Source organism: Neoarius graeffei, chromosome 26 (assembly GCF_027579695.1).
Source record: "Neoarius graeffei isolate fNeoGra1 chromosome 26, fNeoGra1.pri, whole genome shotgun sequence".
NCBI classification, from domain to species: domain Eukaryota; kingdom Metazoa; phylum Chordata; class Actinopteri; order Siluriformes; family Ariidae; genus Neoarius; species Neoarius graeffei.
Window position 1 is genome coordinate 17,580,717 of NC_083594.1, and position 17,240 is coordinate 17,597,956.

Here is a 17,240-nt window from a genome sequence, read left to right on the forward strand (position 1 = left end):
GCCAGAGGTCCGTAACCGGGGTCCGTACCGTAGGATACGGACCCGCTCGCCAGCCAATCAGAGCGCAGGATTTGGACCATGAAAAAAATAAATTCTGTTATTTTAAGCAAAACCGCTTTAAAACATTACCTAATCCGAAATACCTCTCGATTTAGAAATATAGAGAAGGGTGCATTAACCATTATTTCATACCCTGTAGTGCACTAATGAGGACTTTTGGTTTGAAAGCCGTTCAGCTTCACCAACTTCCGGTGTTTGGAGTTGATTTCCCAGCATCCCGTGCTCTACTTCCTTCTCTTCTCTCTTCTGTCTGTTCGTGGACAGATTAAACGGTGAGTGTCCCGAGAGAAATCTGGTTCCATCGTGTTTTCCTGATTTTGTTTTTAAACTAATCAGTTTGCAGTTTCATCCCACAATGTCCTCTGATTATAAACGTTAAAATATTTCAGGTCCAACTGTTAAATAGTTTGTGATATTTTATCTAAAAGTAATGCTAGCTGACATGGCGGCCGGTGTGGAGCTGCACTGGACGCTTATGAATGTTATATGATTTAAATGTGACTTCAGATCATTTTCAAGTCGTTGAATAAAATTAATTATATACATTTATATAACTGTAATATCACAAGTTGGAAAGTAGCACCATTCCATGCTAATGAACTCATGCTAAGTGCTAGTGGTGTTCATGCTAAACGGCTAACAGCCACACGGGCAGTTCTGCTGGATCTTAATTTTAAATAAAGTGATAGATAAAGCACTAAAGTTAAGTGTTTTGAGTAGTGGGAAACTTTTTTTTTAAATAAATAAATGCTAGCTAAGGTGTTCTAGTGAAAGATAGTGAAGCTGTTTCTTTAAATACACAACGCTGTTTTGACTTTATTCTTTCTATTTAATATTTAAAAGCTATTCTTTAGTCCCAAGTGTCAGATTTGACTCAAAGTTTGTTTTTTAAGACACATTTTATTTTTTGTTTCTAAAATTTGGCACTCTTTTGCTTAAAATGTGTGTATAATATAAAAGCAGGAGTTTATTGAAGTATTTACTACTGGTAATAAACTGGTTATTAATTCCTTTATGGTACAGTGTTACTATTACATATATATGAGTGATTCCACGCTTATGGGTACTGAAATGGGGACATGAACTTATTCACCTAAAACCATTTCTTTTTTTTACCATCAGGTCACAAAACATGTAATCTTTAATGAATGATATGTTAAAAGATAACTTTTTAATTTTCTGAGATGTAATAAAAACATATTTATATGCCAAAGTCAAGCCTATGAGTTCCAAAATGATGTCTGTTCCATTACTTCTGTTACGATTGTCCATCTCGCGTCTGTTACAAATTAATTACAATCTAGCTCTATACCATGTTAATCTTATTGAAAGAATGTGTATGTTTATTCTACTACACATGTTTATTAATTATATTTGCTAAAACATCACCTTCCTATGTTTCAAAAAGTAATTCTACATTGTTAAAATTGAGAATATATATGTCCACAACACTTCTGTTACGTTCTGACTTTGGCATATAAATATGTTTTTATTACATCTCAGAAAATTAAAGTTATCTTTTAACATATCATTCATTAAAGATTACATGTTTTGTGATCTGATGGTAAAAAAAAGAAATGGTTTTAGGTGAATTTTTAAAAATAAGTTCATGTCCCCCTTTCAGTACCCATAAGCGTGGAATCACTCATATATATTATCCATTGTGATCATAATGCATGCTATAGAGGGTTAAAATGGTATTTTTGCATGTTCTGTGCTATGTCGTGGTCTCCTGCATACTCTCTTGTATGTGTTGATATTTATTTTTAATTAATTCATTAATTAAATGTTTGTTTTTTGTCCCAGCCCCCATCATGGCCGCCCTCAGACCCCTTACCAAGCCGAAGATAGTCAAGAAAAGGACTAAGAAGTTCATCAGGCATCAGTCAGACCGCTATGTAAAGATCAAGGTAAGGCCACCCATTTTTTATCTTTAGGTTCACGGATTTTTTCAACATATTTTTGATGATGTCGGTCGAAATAAAAAGTGTCCTTGTCTAATTTTTTTTTTTCTTTGCATGGCAAAATTTCAATGTTGGAGTAAGATGATAAAATAATTTAAATTCAAGAGACACACTTTACATACATACATACACACACATTTATGCTGTGTTCACTCTTATACTGGTACGAAAGTGGTATAACTGTATCGATACAAAGTATACCGGTACAGTTTAGTGCATCTGTCCACACTAGCGAGAAATGTTTGCGGTTTTCTTTCACGGTAGTTGAAATGCGCATGCGCGAAATGTTTCCGTGGTTACCGAGTAACTTCCTTCCGAGAATATGGCGGATGAAACAATGTGTGTGTGCTTTTTGTCAATGTACAGTCTGTATTGTGTGCAAGTACCAGGGATACAGTGCTTTTACAAGAATAATATGTGACTATATATATATATATATATATATATATATATATATATATATATATATATATTTTTTTTTTTTTGTACATTTCGGCAGTGAAAATAAAAATACGCACAGACTTTTTTTTTTTCCTAGCGGTAGTATTTAACTGCCGTCGGCGGATCCGTAATCCGAAAAATCTAAAATGAGTTGCCTAAGAGCCGTGATGTATTTCCTGCAGCTGGCAGCTGTTCACATGAAGGACCAAGGTTGAGGGTTTGCATGAGTCGGGGAGTTTCTGGAATATCATGAAGTTTTAAAAAGGAACTGAAGGCAAATTTTTTTTAATCATCAAAATTCTATTCCTCTCACTTTATAAAATGTTGGAATGCATTTCTGACAGTTATTGTCACTGCGATAGCAAGTTATGAGTGGTTTGAAATATGCTATGTAATATGTCGGTCCACATGTCAAAGCAATGGCCGTAAACGAGATTCGTCGAGACCTGTGCGAGACATCGTAGGATGGAAGTAAAACATAGCGCAAATCAAAGTCTCCAACGTCTGCCAACGCTGTCTATCGATGAAAGTCTTCCGGATTTACCCGGAAATCCGGATATTTGACACAACTCTTGAAAATCTCCGGTTTTCTGATACTTTGCATCGTCCTTGCATGGGCGCAGTCCTTAAATAGCCCAAACATAGTTCATTGATGAAAGACAGGTGTTCTTTGTTAACGGTGCGCCTTCAGGTGCACGAGCCAAGGCGCGCAGGACTGACACCGTTCTGCGCAAGCGCAGCACGATCGCACTAGAAAGCATGGTCAAGCTGCCAGTGTAGCTGCAGTCTTTTTAGTTGCGAATTATGAGCATTTTCTCATGTTAATAATTCATGTCAAAACAAGCAAAACTTCCCTCTTTCTTTCGACGTGAAGAGAGGTCAGCAATTTATTATATATTTTTTTCCATCAAAGTTGCATTTTGTGGCTTCGAAGCTAAGTTTTAGTGCCGTTTCTAGAACACAGCATCAAGAAAACGTGGAAGAAACAGCAATAATGGAAGAGCCGGTTTCTAAGCTGCCTAAAACTAGCAGTGGTAATTTATTTTTTGTTACATAATGCACTCAGGCTGCCAGTCAGTGTGTGACACACACACACACACACACAAAATCCTAGCTACGCCCCTGATTTACATGAGAAATGTGGTATTCATTGTTGTGTTTAAATTTACAGACAATACGAACTAATGTAAACAATTGGCTTCAACTCGCATAAATCTGAATTGGAAATGTTTAGTTCACTTTAGCTTCTGCAAACGCACAACTCTACTAAAAGATTGATAAACGAGGCTCAATGTCCCCAACATTGAAACCTGAAAGCTTTAGAAACTCTAACAGACCTTTACTTTTTAACAGGACTGTTTTGGGATTTTGCTGAGTTTACCTTCAACTGTCTGATTTTTTTTTTTTTTTTTCAAAGTAATGAACTGTGTAGCAGGAAAATCACCGCGTTTTCTAAATGCACTCCTGAAAATTACTCATTAACTAGGGGAATTAAATTTGATATTTTGACATGTTAATCATTAATGTACATGAAAGAAAAAGGCTTAAAAGTTATAACTTGTTTTAGTGAAAATAAGTACTAAAATGCATTAGAATGCAGGGTTTTGCGTGTTATGTTATTAAAATATTTTCAGGGGACGTTCCCCCCTCCAATCTTAGTTTGACTTTCAAAAGTTCAGGATTTTTTTTTCTTTGCTCCACTTTCATCTTTGGCTGTCAGAAGACGTGTGCGCCCTCTTTCGAACGCTGACGTAATCAAGCCGGAAGTTTTCCCTGTGTCGGAAATCGCTCTTTACTCACTATATAGTGGGGACGCCATTTTGCAGTGCTGTCCGAAACCTGAGTGAGGATTGTGTGAGAAATGCGCTCCGCATATTATTATATGTTTATTATTTTGAAAACCCACCAGCCACATGATCTGGCACGTTTTAACTGTGCAACATTAATGATGTAAATACCAGCACGACGGACTAGTCCTTATCACCCAAAGGCATTATGGGAAAATACTCTTCGCCAAGGAACCAATCAGAGCACAAGATTTTACTGGAAGTCGCTCATGCCATATAATAAAATTAAGTATTTCTAATTCTTGGGGGGGGATTCAAATCGCCTGACTGCTGTCCATGTCTGGAACAACTATTTAAAGGGGAACGGAAGTCATTTTCAAACTTGCTTTATTTCTTAATTAACGTGTTATTCAATTACGTTTTCGGTTTTATTAACCTTATATCGTGACTCATATTGGCGTCTTATATTACACTTATCAGCCTTTTCGGTTTTTAGTCACATTGAATGTAGTTCGTTTGGTCCACGGCAGGCATCGCTTATCCGTGCGATCTTCAAGAGACTTGTGCGAGACTTCAAACGTGAAGTGTCCGCACCGCCATTTTGAAAAGTGTTTACACAGCGGCCAGATCGCCATATCGTTCCAATTTAGATGAATTTCGAGATTTGCCAACTTCATCAGTGATGGAGATTATTCCATATGACTTCCAACCAACGTGGAGTTGAGAAGAGTTGGAAAGACGACAGGATAAGGACGAGTCCGTCACGCTGGTATTTACATCATTACTGTCGCACAGTTAAAACATGCCAGATCAGGCAGCTGGTGGGTTTTCAAAATAATAAATGCATGTATTTTTGCGATAAATACATATTATACTGAGCGCATTTCCCACATAATCTTCACTAAGGTTTCGGACAGCACTACAAAATGGCGTCCACACTATATAGTGAGTAGGGAGCGATTTCGGACACAGGGAAAACTTCCCGCTTGATTACGTCAGCGTTCGAAGGACGACGCGCATCTTTTGACAAAGTTAGCAGATGTTGGTCATTTTGATTTCCGCTGTACGTTTTACTTTTGTCCTACAATGTCTCGCACAGGTCTCAGCGAATCTCATTTACGGCCATTGCTTTGACGTATGGACTGATATATTACAGAGCATATTTCAAACACTCATAACTTGCTCTAGCAGCGACCAAAACAGCTGTCAGAAGTGCATTCCGATATTTAATAAAATGAGAGAAATAGAATTTTGATGATAAAATTTGCTTTCAGTTCTCCTTTAAATTACAGCAGGAATGTCTATAAATTATTGGACGTTGCAGTGCATTGTGAAAGTTATGCAATATACAGTAAGAGTGAAGCCTTTATGGTTGGACTTAAGTCATAATTAACTTATTTTAATTATGTGAATCCTGGCGATTGAAAGAAAAATTTGTCTAAGCATAGAAATGTTTTTGTAGCTAAGTGAATCCATAGCATGAACATTTGGTAAGTTGAGGAGCCCGTATATGTTTTTAAGTGACAGCTTTGTCCCCGTGTGATTGTAAAGTTACCCAGTTTCGCACTACTGCTCATCGCATCATGCTGGTTCCTTGCAGGAGAACATGGACACTGTGATGCAATGAACTTTTAGGAGCAAGATGTAGATATAGGACTGTATATGGTGAATTGAATCTTGTTTCTCAAGTTATTGCTTAGTTTGATGCAACTTCTAGCATTGCCTGAAAATGTACAATATCAGCATTCGACTGTGTACGGAGTAGGGCTGTAACGATACACCCAACTCACGATTCGATTCGTATCGTGATTTTTGACCCACGATTCGATACGCCCACGATTTTTTTTTAAATGTTTTTTTAAAGTAGTAAATTTGACTTATTAACATTTACTTACTTACATTAACTATTTAATAACAAATAATTCAGACCACTGCAGAGAATGAGTAATATGTATGCAAAAATGAACAAATGTATATCCAAAGATTGTTTTATTTCTCAAAATAATACTGTTGAGCCGGAAGCTCTGTTTTTTTCGGTTCTGAAAAAGTCATTTTTCCAAATCGTGTAAATCCGTTAAGATTTTTTTTGGGGGGGTGGGGTGGCTCTCTCACTGTCTCACTCTCATAGGGCCAATGATTTTCTGTGATCGCGGAAAACAGATGGAAATTACGGAATTTTTATGGTGAAACATTGCTCGTGTGTCAAAATGTAACTGCCGCAGAAGGCTTCCGCCCAAGCAGACATACCTTCAGTGTTGCCAGATATTGCTAACGTTTTCCACCCCAACATATGTTCAAACCCAGCCAAAAAGCACCTAAACCACCCAATTTGGCAACACTGCATGCCTTTCCGGTCAAGTGATTGTGATTGGCTTGTGGCACACCTAGCCAGCCAATGAGCTGCTTGTTTACAGATTTGCTCCCCACGTCGCAACCAGAATGGCGACCGCTTAAAAGAAATGAATGCTCTGCCAGTGGCGAGTGTGGACGTTGCGTGACTCGCAGAAGATTGTCGCAGGTCGGCGAAAAAACGACTTACTAATAGATATAAAAAAAAAAAAAAGTAATTTAAGTTTAAAATGTAATTTAAATAAAAAGTAAAGTATTCATAAATTGAAGTTTGGAAGCGCCTCTGTTTTTGGGCTGAGAAGTTTGAAAGGGTGTACCGCGATTCTGCCTTCTTGTATCACGATACGGATCGTGGCTCTGCGTATCTCGATTTCGATACGCATATCGTTACAGCCCTAGTACGGAGTAATAAATGTCGAGTAGTTTAGGACTCTTGCGCAGGCTGAAGAGAGTATGGAGTTTTATGGCATGCATTTCTGAAGAAATTCAGTGTTTTGAGAAACATGGTGTGTGTTTTTGGTCAGAGTTATGATGATTGAGATGCTTTTATTGTCTGCACTGCTAAAACTGAATGCAGAAAGTCTTAAAATGTTACTTGTGTATTTTTTCAATAAGAGCGCTGTAATTGTGCTTGTGTGTGTCCCTTGAAATGTTTTTGAATACATTTCCATGTCTAAAATATTTTAGTAATTAAATCCTGAAACGTGGTCATTTTAAATGCGAAAGGTTGACTCATTCTTTTTGTGACGTTATGCAGAGCAACTGGAGGAAGCCACGAGGTATTGATAACCGGGTCCGCAGGCGCTTCAAAGGCCAGATGCTGATGCCCAACATCGGTTACGGTAGCAACAAGAAGACCAAGCACATGCTGCCATCTGGCTTCAGGAAGTTCCTGGTGCACAACGTCAAAGAGCTTGAAGTCCTCATGATGAGCAACAAGTAAGAGCTTTTAATGCTGCTGTTCTTTCAGAGGCTGTGCCTTCTCTTGGTATCATCCGACTGTCGAGACAGATTTTATAAGAATGTTCTCAAAATTTGAAAGAAACTTCTCACATTAGTTTCCTCAATGGCATTCAAACTGCATCCTTGCATGCCGCGTATGAAGTGCACGCACGCAATTAACCATTGATGAGAATTAAAAGTACCCAGCTTTTCGATTTTATAAAATCGGTGAAATTTAGTTCCCTCTGAAATGTGGTCATTGTCCTCGGGATTAGCCCTGTCGTCGGGAGACTGCAAGCTCGAACCCAACAATGCCACAGGCATCCATGGCCAGGAGCCAATAGAGATAAACCAATTGTGGGTGTCTGGAAGATCATGTATGCTTCCACAGCTGCCTCTTTTTTTTTTTTTTTTAAATTAAAGCTAGTCAGCTTATCAATTTCATAAAATCGGTGAAATTTAGTTCCCTCTGAAATCTGGTCATTGTGATGTATGTTTATTTCTGTAATATCTCACAAAATATCAGGCCATTCTGTGGCTGGGAAGTTATTTAAATTGAGGAGAATCCCAAGCAAATAACGTGCATGAAATCGCTCGTTTCGCGCAGTCTAGCAGACAGAGGAAGTCCGTGTGTGCGTGCGCGCCCGCAGGTTTACTTTTGACCGTGCGCTGACAGCGTACACGTCAACCCCTACGGATTTCCCGCATTCCCTGCAGATTTTGGCATTTTAAAAATGGTATGGGCGTAGTGGTACTCAACTACAGATTTTTCTACATTTTTCACCTTAAAATTTTGATTTATTACCATCAAAAAAATCATCATGAAGTACGAAAATGCATGGGAGCCGCCATATTCTACATTTAGAGTTACTCAACCGGTACTTCCGCTAGTAACAACAAGCCATTCCGAATGTCTGAGCATGCGCAATTGTGATTTTTCACAACACATGTAGCGTAACAATAGACAGGTCAAGATGTCGGCACCACCGAAGAAAAAACTCAAAACATCTAAAACTGGAGGTCGCTTTCTTCCCGAATGGACAGAAACATTCAATGGAATAATTATCGCTTCCAAAATGGGTGCTGAGTATGTCAACTGCACAGTTTGTTGTAGAGACATGAAAGCGTTTGCCTCTTGGAATTTACGACGTGAGGGAACACATGAAATCTCAAATGCATGTGAAGAATGCAAACCAGAAAAAGAGACAGCCGTCAATTAATTTCTTCACGCAAAAGCCAATAAAGGTTGTATCTGACATTAGGTATTAAGTAAGATCTGATACATTTTTATTATGCATGAAATATTACTATGGATTTGGTATGGAAACTATGGATTTCTTTACCAGGGAGTACAGGTGAGAGCCGTGAGGGGTTGACATGTATGTGACAGTTCCATCATTCTGTCGCTAAACGAACAGCTGATCACACCGAGGTGCTCGCTTACCGCTGATAGGGATGGCGAAAACTAAAAAAAAATCTTGACCGACCACCGAGCCTCATTAGCCGGTTAAAGTCAGTTAACCTATGAGTTTAAACAGGGATGCAAACGGCGCGCCTTTTTCATGGCTCGTGCAGATCCGCTTTTTTTGGGGGGCGTTGGAGTGTCTGAATAATTTCATCAGAGTAAATTCTGTATTAAAATTACTACATAAGCAAATGCCGTTACAGTCCATGAAAAAGCGGTGAAAAAGTCGGCATCTGCGCCTTTAGTTTGTGTGGAGAGATCTGATCTGCAGTAACATGCATTGTTGGCTACAGACCGAAACATACTTTCAGAATGCACTGGCCAAGGCAGGACTAAACTCCATGTGCCTTCTAATAATAATTTAAAAAAAAACCAGAATAGTAATTTGTAAGCTAAAAAGCCTGTGTCTACACTTTTTTCTCGCCGAGTGGCAGCTGTTTTCAACTGGGGCGGGACATGACTGATTGGGTGTTTCTGATTTGTCAGCTGTCGTCCTTACACTGCATGGCACGCCCCAAGCGTTTACAACACAGAATTCCAGGTTCTCCGCTCCAAAATCGGCAGCTTCAAAACGATTTTTTTTTTTTTCACCGATAACCAAAAAAAATTAACCGGTTGACGTTGATTCGGTCAACCACCGGTCAAACGGTCATCGGTTAACATCCCTAACCACTGATATTTATTAGTTTGGTCCTGCGTTTCCTTTCCATCGTATACAACAACGTCTTTTCTTCCCGCTTTCCGTTTCCGTAGTCGGTCTTTCACGTTTCATTCGCGCCCACACACATCCTCCATTTTTCTCTCCTCAGGGATGAAAGTCTTCCGGATTTACCCGGAAATCTGGATATTTGACAAAACTTTTGAAAATCTCCGGTTTTCCGAATGGAGGAATTTATTTTTCGGATTTTTCACGTTCCTAGACGCGGCGTAAGACTTCGCATCGTCCTTGCATGGGCGCAGTCCTTAAATAGCCCAAACATAGTTCATTGATTAAAGACAGGTGTTCTTTGTTAACGGCACCCCTTCAGGTGCACGTGCTAAGGCGCAGGACTGATACCGTTCTGCACAAGCGCAACACAATCACACTAGAAAGCATGGTCAAGCTGCCAGTGTAGCTGCAGTCTTTTTAGTTGCGAATTACAAGTAGTTCCTCGTGTTAATAATTCGCCATATCAAAACAAGCAAAACTTTCCTCCTTTCGACGTGAAGAGAGGTCAGCAATTTATTATATATTTTTTTCCATCAAAGTTGCATTTTGTGGCTTCGAAGCTAAGTTTTAGTGCCGTTTCTAGAACACAGCATCAAGAAAACGTGGAAGAAACAGCAATAATGGAAGAGCCGGTTTCTAAGCTGCCTAAAACTAGCAATGGTAATTATTTTTTTGTTACATAATGCACTCAGGCTGCCAGTCAGTGTGTGACACACACACACGAAAAATCCTAGCTACGCCCCTGATTTACATGAGAAATGTGGTATTCATTGGTGTGTTTAAATTTACAGACAATACAAACTAATGTAAACAATTGGCTTCAACTCGCATAAATCCAAATTGGAAATGTTTAGTTCACTTTAGCTTCTGCAAACACACAACTCGACTAAAAGATTGATAAACGAGGCTCAACGTCCCCAACATTGAAACCTGAAAGCTTTAGAAACTCTAACAGACCTTTACTTTTTAACAGGACTGTTTTGGGATTTTTGCTGAGTTTACCTTCAACTGTCTGATATTTTTCAAAGTAATGAACTGTGTAGGCAGGAAAATCACCGCGTTTTCTAAATGCACTCCTGAAAATTACTCATTAACTAGGGGAATTAAATTTGATATTTTTGACATGTTAATCATTAATGTACATGAAAGAAAAAGGCTTAAAAGTTATAACTTGTTTTAGTGAAAATAAGTACTAGAATGCATTAGAATACAGGGTTTTGCGTGTTATGTTATTAAAATATTTTTTGGGGGGACGTTCCCCCCTAGTCTGGTTAACACCAGACCATATCACGTGAAATATGGTCTGGAATCCACCTACTGAATTTCTCGTAGGGGAGGTGTGGTTTACGATTGTCAACGGCCGTTTATTGGACGTTGCGAATGTCTATCATTTGGCGTATACGTAGCCCATGGCCAATCATGGCAGTTGTACCCGGTGATGTAGTTAGAGCGACGAAGAGGCGAAGAAAGACTGTAACGCCAAACGCTGTTCTTTTTTTAAAACAAACTTTCGCTCTAAACTATTCAGAACGGTGTCTAAAGCTTGATCGAAAGTTTGGTTCGTATCGCTCGCCGCCATGTTAAATGTGATCCGTAAACAGTCCCAAATAAACTACAAGCTTCCGTTTGTCGAGTAGTACGCGTCACCGTCTTTCCACCCCTCCCCACTCTCTGATTGGCTCCCTAACTCAGGCGAGCCTTTAGACCATAGTTTCCATGCTGTCTTTTTTCAGATCGGAACGATTGTGCAAAGCAGCATGGGATTTCCCAGGCTAGTTCCCCCCTCCAATCTTAGTTTGACTTTCAGAAGTTCAGGGTTTTTTTTTTCTTTTTCTTTGCTCCACTTTCATCACTATCTCCTGTTTCAAATTTGTCTCCCATAATGCCATGTGCGAACAGGGAAAGGCAGTCTAGCTTTACACACTTTCCTGTACTGACAACTTGAAGTATTTACAGTGGACGTCTAAGAGCAGCTTGAGCGGTCATATTTAAAATGCATGACTACAGTTTGAATGACATTTTTTTATGCAGGCTTTTTTTTTTTTAAATTCTTTTCTCAGTACAGGGAAAATGTTGTGCAGGACTAGATAAAATTGGGTTGAAATTTCCGTTGAAGTAAATGGAGTTTCCAGGGAAAACAATCAAGAAACCAGATGTGTGTGGGAGTCGTTTTAAAATGATCCAAATGCCTACTTGGAAGTGAAAAGGAACAAATCTGTCTGGAACATATGTACCGTGGGTGGAAAAAAAAAAACCTTGCTCACTAAATGAATGGGGGTGAGGGTCAAGACTGTGCGTGCTCAAGTTTTGCTCAAAACTTCCAAGTGCAGAGATGAACTGAAACCGGTAAATCAGAAAGCTGCACACGTAAAGCCAATTTGCTGCGCGCCATTATCTGCTGCTGGCTGCACTTCATGCGCAAGGATTTCCATCAGTCCAACGTTAGTTATGTAATTGGCTTTACGTGTGCAGCTTTCTGATTTACTGTTTTCTTCTCATACTTATACTTCCTATGTTTCATGGACTGTAACAGCATTTGCTTATTTAGTAATTTTAATATAGAATTTACTTTGATGAAATTATAATCAGACACTCCAATCCCCCCCCCCCCCCCCAAAAAAAAAAAAAAACCTCATCGGCATCTGCCAAAAGGCGAGCCGTTTGCATCCATGAACATTTCAGAAGGTAAACAAATGAATCCGACCTCAAAGTTTTGGCGGGGTCCGATTCTTCTTGTATCCAGGGTGAGTGTAGAAGTTTATTCATCTACAAACACCGTTTCAGCATGTTGCAAGCGCTCTTAAAACTAATGATGAGCATGCACATGTTGAGGAAACTTCATTCAAAGCTTGAAATGCATCCAATCCTTGCTCAGCCCAGCTTTTCTCTCCAGCTGTACCAGCTGAATTAACCCGTGTTCTGGTCCGGTATTGAATGTGGAGGGAGCGTGCTGCAGAGGAGATGCCCATTCGACCTCAGGCTCTGCCCGTAGCCTGCACGTGGAAGATAATCTGCGACAGATTTGTAGCATTCTTCTGATTACACTCTTAGTAATGGACTTGCTTTAAAGGGGAACAGAGGGCAATATATAGAGTAAATATAACAATAAAACGCACATTAACGAACCTTATTCAAGACTTAGAAAAGTTTTTTGTTCTAAGGTTGGAAAGTTATAGTGTTTTGAAAGTAGCTCAAGCAAACTATTTCCGCAGTTTGAACAGCCCGCCATGATATTAATTTTATCCAATCAGAATGCACGTTCATTTTCTCTGCGTAACACTCATGACGTATGTATGTGCCCAGTTGTGTTGGCTCATTGAGGTTGGGAATAGCACGTGTGAAATACCTGTTTCTGCCTCTTGCGACGATTTCGCAAGTCCACGGGTGGCGCCTATCTCATTGCAGCAAATAAATTCTGCTGGACTCGTGAGCAACTCCACGTTACATTTTCCACACGAGCACCACGCCGTGTCACCTGCACGCAGACGCTCTGCCCGCCCCACGCTCGCCATGCCCATGGTCAACATCAGTCTCATCCTCGCCGTCATCCGAGCTTTCTTCTCTTATTTCATCACCGGAGTCGAGAGTACCTCTCCTAGCTATTTTAAGTTCGTTTCTTAAGACAAGGATTTTTTTAAGATGTTACCTTGTTGACAGTTTCGGCGAGAATCTTTCGCCTTCTTCAAAACAGTCACCAGATGTGTCCTGGGGGAGCGACCTGACAGCAGGAGGCGTGAACTACCTGTCAAATTGGGCGGGACGTTCACGCCTCCATAGCGTAACATCAGCTGATGAGGCACATCACCACTCGACATCTGGTGACTGTTTTGAAGAAGGCGGAAGATTCTCGCCGAAACTGTCAACAAGGTAACATCTTAAAAAAAAAAATCCTTGTCTTAAGAAACGAACTTAAAATAGCTTTAAAGGGATAGTTTGGGATTTTTGACATGAATCTGTATGGCATCCCCATCAGTAGTGTCGTGCAAACACACTGACTTACCCCTGACAGCATCCTGTGAGTCCAGTTCTTGTCCAGTTTTGGTCCAGACGAAAGTAGTCCGGCAAGTTTGTTGGGGTCACGAAAGTAAAACGTTTTTCGTCTCAAAACAGTACGTGTTCAAAAGAGTGATATATTTGCATCACAAAACCGTTGTCAAATAAAAAGTCAGACCTCGAAATCGCTTGGCACTATTTTCTCTCCCTTCTTATCACTGCGCGCTGCCGCCAGGTGACAGCGAAACGCAGACCCACTAAGCTGGTGGGAGACCAAGGCTGCACTCTATCCACGGCTTACACACGTGATGGCACGGAGGATGTGTATAGTGGCAGCATCTGTCCCCCCAGAGAGGATCTTTTCAAAAGCAGGACAGATTATAACTGAGAGGAGAAATAGAATCAGAATTAACTAGTTAATTGCAGCAATTAAAGGAATAGGTAGGAAAAGGAAGGCGCAAAGACACCGCGCAGCGCCTGAAAACGGGTTTTCAGGCGCTGCGCACCCGTTTTCAGGCGCCTGCAGCGGTGCTTTGCCTGTGCTGTGGCTGAAAATAGTTCCAGATATAAATTGGTCTAGTAAATCCCTTCGTGTTAATTTGCATTGATATGTGTACTCGATGTGAATGTACAAGTCATGAGAAATAATTATAAAAACTCTTCCGAAAGAGCCGGCTCCTTATAGTAAGAAGAGCCAAAAGAGCCGAAATTCCCATCACTAGTAAACAATGAATGAAACAGCCGTGGCTGTCACCTGGCGGCAGCGCACAGTGATAAGAAGGGAGAGAAAATAGTGCCAAGCGATTTCGAGGTCTGACTTTTTATTTGACAACGGTTTTGTGATGCAAATATATCACTCTTTTGAACACGTACTGTTTTGAGACGAAAGACGTTTTACTTACGTGACCCCAACAAACTTGCCGGACTACTTTCGTCTGGACCAAAACTGGACAAGAACTGGACTCTCAGGATGCTGTCGGGGGTAAGTCAGTGTGTTTGCACGACACTATTGATGGGGATGCCATACAGATTCATGTCAAAAATCCCGAACTATCCCTTTAATAGTTAGACATAATGAACTTCCACTACATAGTACCTCTCCTAGGTTCAAACTGGTACCCTTCTAAGCCATAGCCTGCTTGCAGTGTGTCTTGCGGGATCTCTTCGTATGATTCGACAGAGCTGTTGCTTTCACTTGATGCGCCCGACGCCATGATTACACGCTTATCTCCTCTATTTCGGAGAGTTCCGCTAGTGCAGTGGGTAGCGCTGACGTCACGGTCTTTTAAAAATGGCGACTCTTGTGCGGTTTAGCGTATAAAGTATTATATTTGCAATTACCAAGATATTTCGTTGTTTTCTAGTATATAAATTTGATAGAATACGTTACTTTGTCCCATCAGCAACTGTATATATTATATTTGGTACCCCTTTAACTGTATTGCTCGCAGTAAAATGTCTTTAATAAGAACCGTTGTCAAAAGGAAATGCAGTCAGGTGATCGAACATGGAGGTTTTTGACGAGGAAAACTTTTTTTTTTTTTTTTTAAACATCCTTTCCAGTTGCATGTTTAACTTAATTTCTGTCTTTTGTTATACTTTTTTTTTTTTATAGGAGCTATTGTGCAGAGATCGCCCACAACGTCTCCTCAAAGAACAGGAAGCTGATTGTGGAGCGAGCGGCTCAGTTGGCCATCAAGGTCACAAACCCGAACGCAAGACTCCGCAGCGAGGAGAACGAATAATCTGGCTATATGGTCTTTTCAATAAAGCTAAAAATCAGAGTCCTTGTCTCGTGTATTTCCTTTCTCTCTTAAGTGTTATAAATCTTCTCTTGCTATTCATACTAAACTGATATTCACAATTTGCTATGCCTTGACATGGGGCCCTGAGGGTGTTGTGAAACTTGGTGCTTGTGCACTGCAGCCAAGATCTATGCGTTTTTCTGTCTTGTATACAGTTGTGCTCATAAGTTTACATACCCTGGCAGAATTTTTGCTTTCTTGGCCTTTTTTCAGAGAATATGAATGATAACACACACTTTTTTCCCCACTCATGGTTAGTGGTTGGGTGAAGCCATTTATTGATAAACAACTGTGTTTTTTCTATTTTTAAATCATAACGATGACAAACATTCAAATGACCCTGATCAAAAGTTTACATACCCCAGTTCTTAATACCGTGTATTGCCCCCTCGAACATCAACGACAGCCTGAAGTCTTTTGTGGTAGTTGTGGATATGGTAAAGCTGCCCATTCTTCTTGGCAAAAAGCCTCCAGTTCCTGTAAATTCCTGGGCTGTCTTGCATGAACTGCGCGCTTGAGAGCTCCCCAGAGTGGCTCAATGATCTTGAGGTCAGGAGACTGAGATGGCCACTCCAGAACCTTCACTTTGTTCTGCTGTAGCCAATGACAGGTCGACTTGGCCTTGTGTTTTGGATCGTTGTCATGTTGGAACGTCCAAGTACGTCCCATGCGCAGCTTCCGGGCTGATGAGTGCAAATTTGCCTCCAGTATTTGCTGATAACGTGCTGCATTCATCTTTCCTTCAACTTTGACCAAGTTTCCTGTGCCTTTGTAGCTCGCACATCCCCAAAACATCAGCGATCCACCTCCGTGCTTTACAGTAGGAATGGTCTTCCTTTCATCATAGGCCTTGTTCAAGATTCAAGATGTCTTTATTGAAATTCGCAGTGAAGTCGCCACTGAATTACTTTCAATTTACAGACTTAAAAATTAAAAACTTGTACGCCTAACGATATTGCGCACATCGTAACATTCGTAATTAAAAGTAGCAAGATTCTTACACTATACCCCTTACACGCAATGATTAACACATTCGTAAAATCCACATAACTTAAATATGTATACATTGATTGCCCTTAATCTTTCAATCGTCTGAAAACAGAGAAGTGTTAACGACATGGAAAATATTTGCAGCTTGCTGCTGATGGAAATTATTCCCCAGACTTATTGAGCAGGTTGCACATGTACGGAATAGGAGAGTTACTATATCGGTTTGTTCTTGTCAGTTTCTGACTGTTTCTCATGACACGGCCTGAGACCTGTTGTTGACGCCTCTCCAAATGCAACATTTATGGTTGTGGCCAAAAAGTTCAGTTTTGGTCTCATCACTCCACATTACCTTGTTCCAGAAGTTTTGAGGCTTGTCTCTGTGCTGTTTGGCGTATTGTATGCGAGATACTTTGTGGCATTTGCCTGGTTTTAACAGAGCCCCTGATTTTCCATTTGTTAATCACAGTTTGAACACTGCTGGCTGGCATGATCAATTCCTTGGGTATCTTTTTGTATCCCTTTCCTGTTTTATACAGTTCAACTACCTTTTCCCGTAGATCCGTTGACGATTCTTTTACTTTCCCCATGACTCAGAAACGTCAGTGGCTGGATGAAAGTTGCGAGAGTCTGTCTGGATCCCAGAAACTCACTCAGCTTTTATGCACACACACTGATTACAAGCAAACAGATCACAGGTGAGGACGTTACCTTTAGTAGCCATTCAAACCCATTTGT

General features: G+C 40.2%; 1 protein-coding gene across 1 annotated transcript; it reads left to right on the forward strand.

Moving 5' to 3' along the window:
* The first annotated feature begins 240 nt into the window (after positions 1 to 240).
* Positions 241 to 15,494, forward strand: rpl32 (ribosomal protein L32). Its single transcript, XM_060911018.1, has 4 exons — positions 241 to 332; positions 1,867 to 1,970; positions 7,359 to 7,540; positions 15,326 to 15,494. The coding sequence occupies exons 2-4, from the start codon at positions 1,875 to 1,877 to the stop codon at positions 15,453 to 15,455; spliced, it is 408 nt and encodes a 135-aa protein (XP_060767001.1). The 5' UTR covers positions 241 to 332; positions 1,867 to 1,874; the 3' UTR covers positions 15,456 to 15,494.
* Positions 15,495 to 17,240: the final 1,746 nt, after the last annotated feature.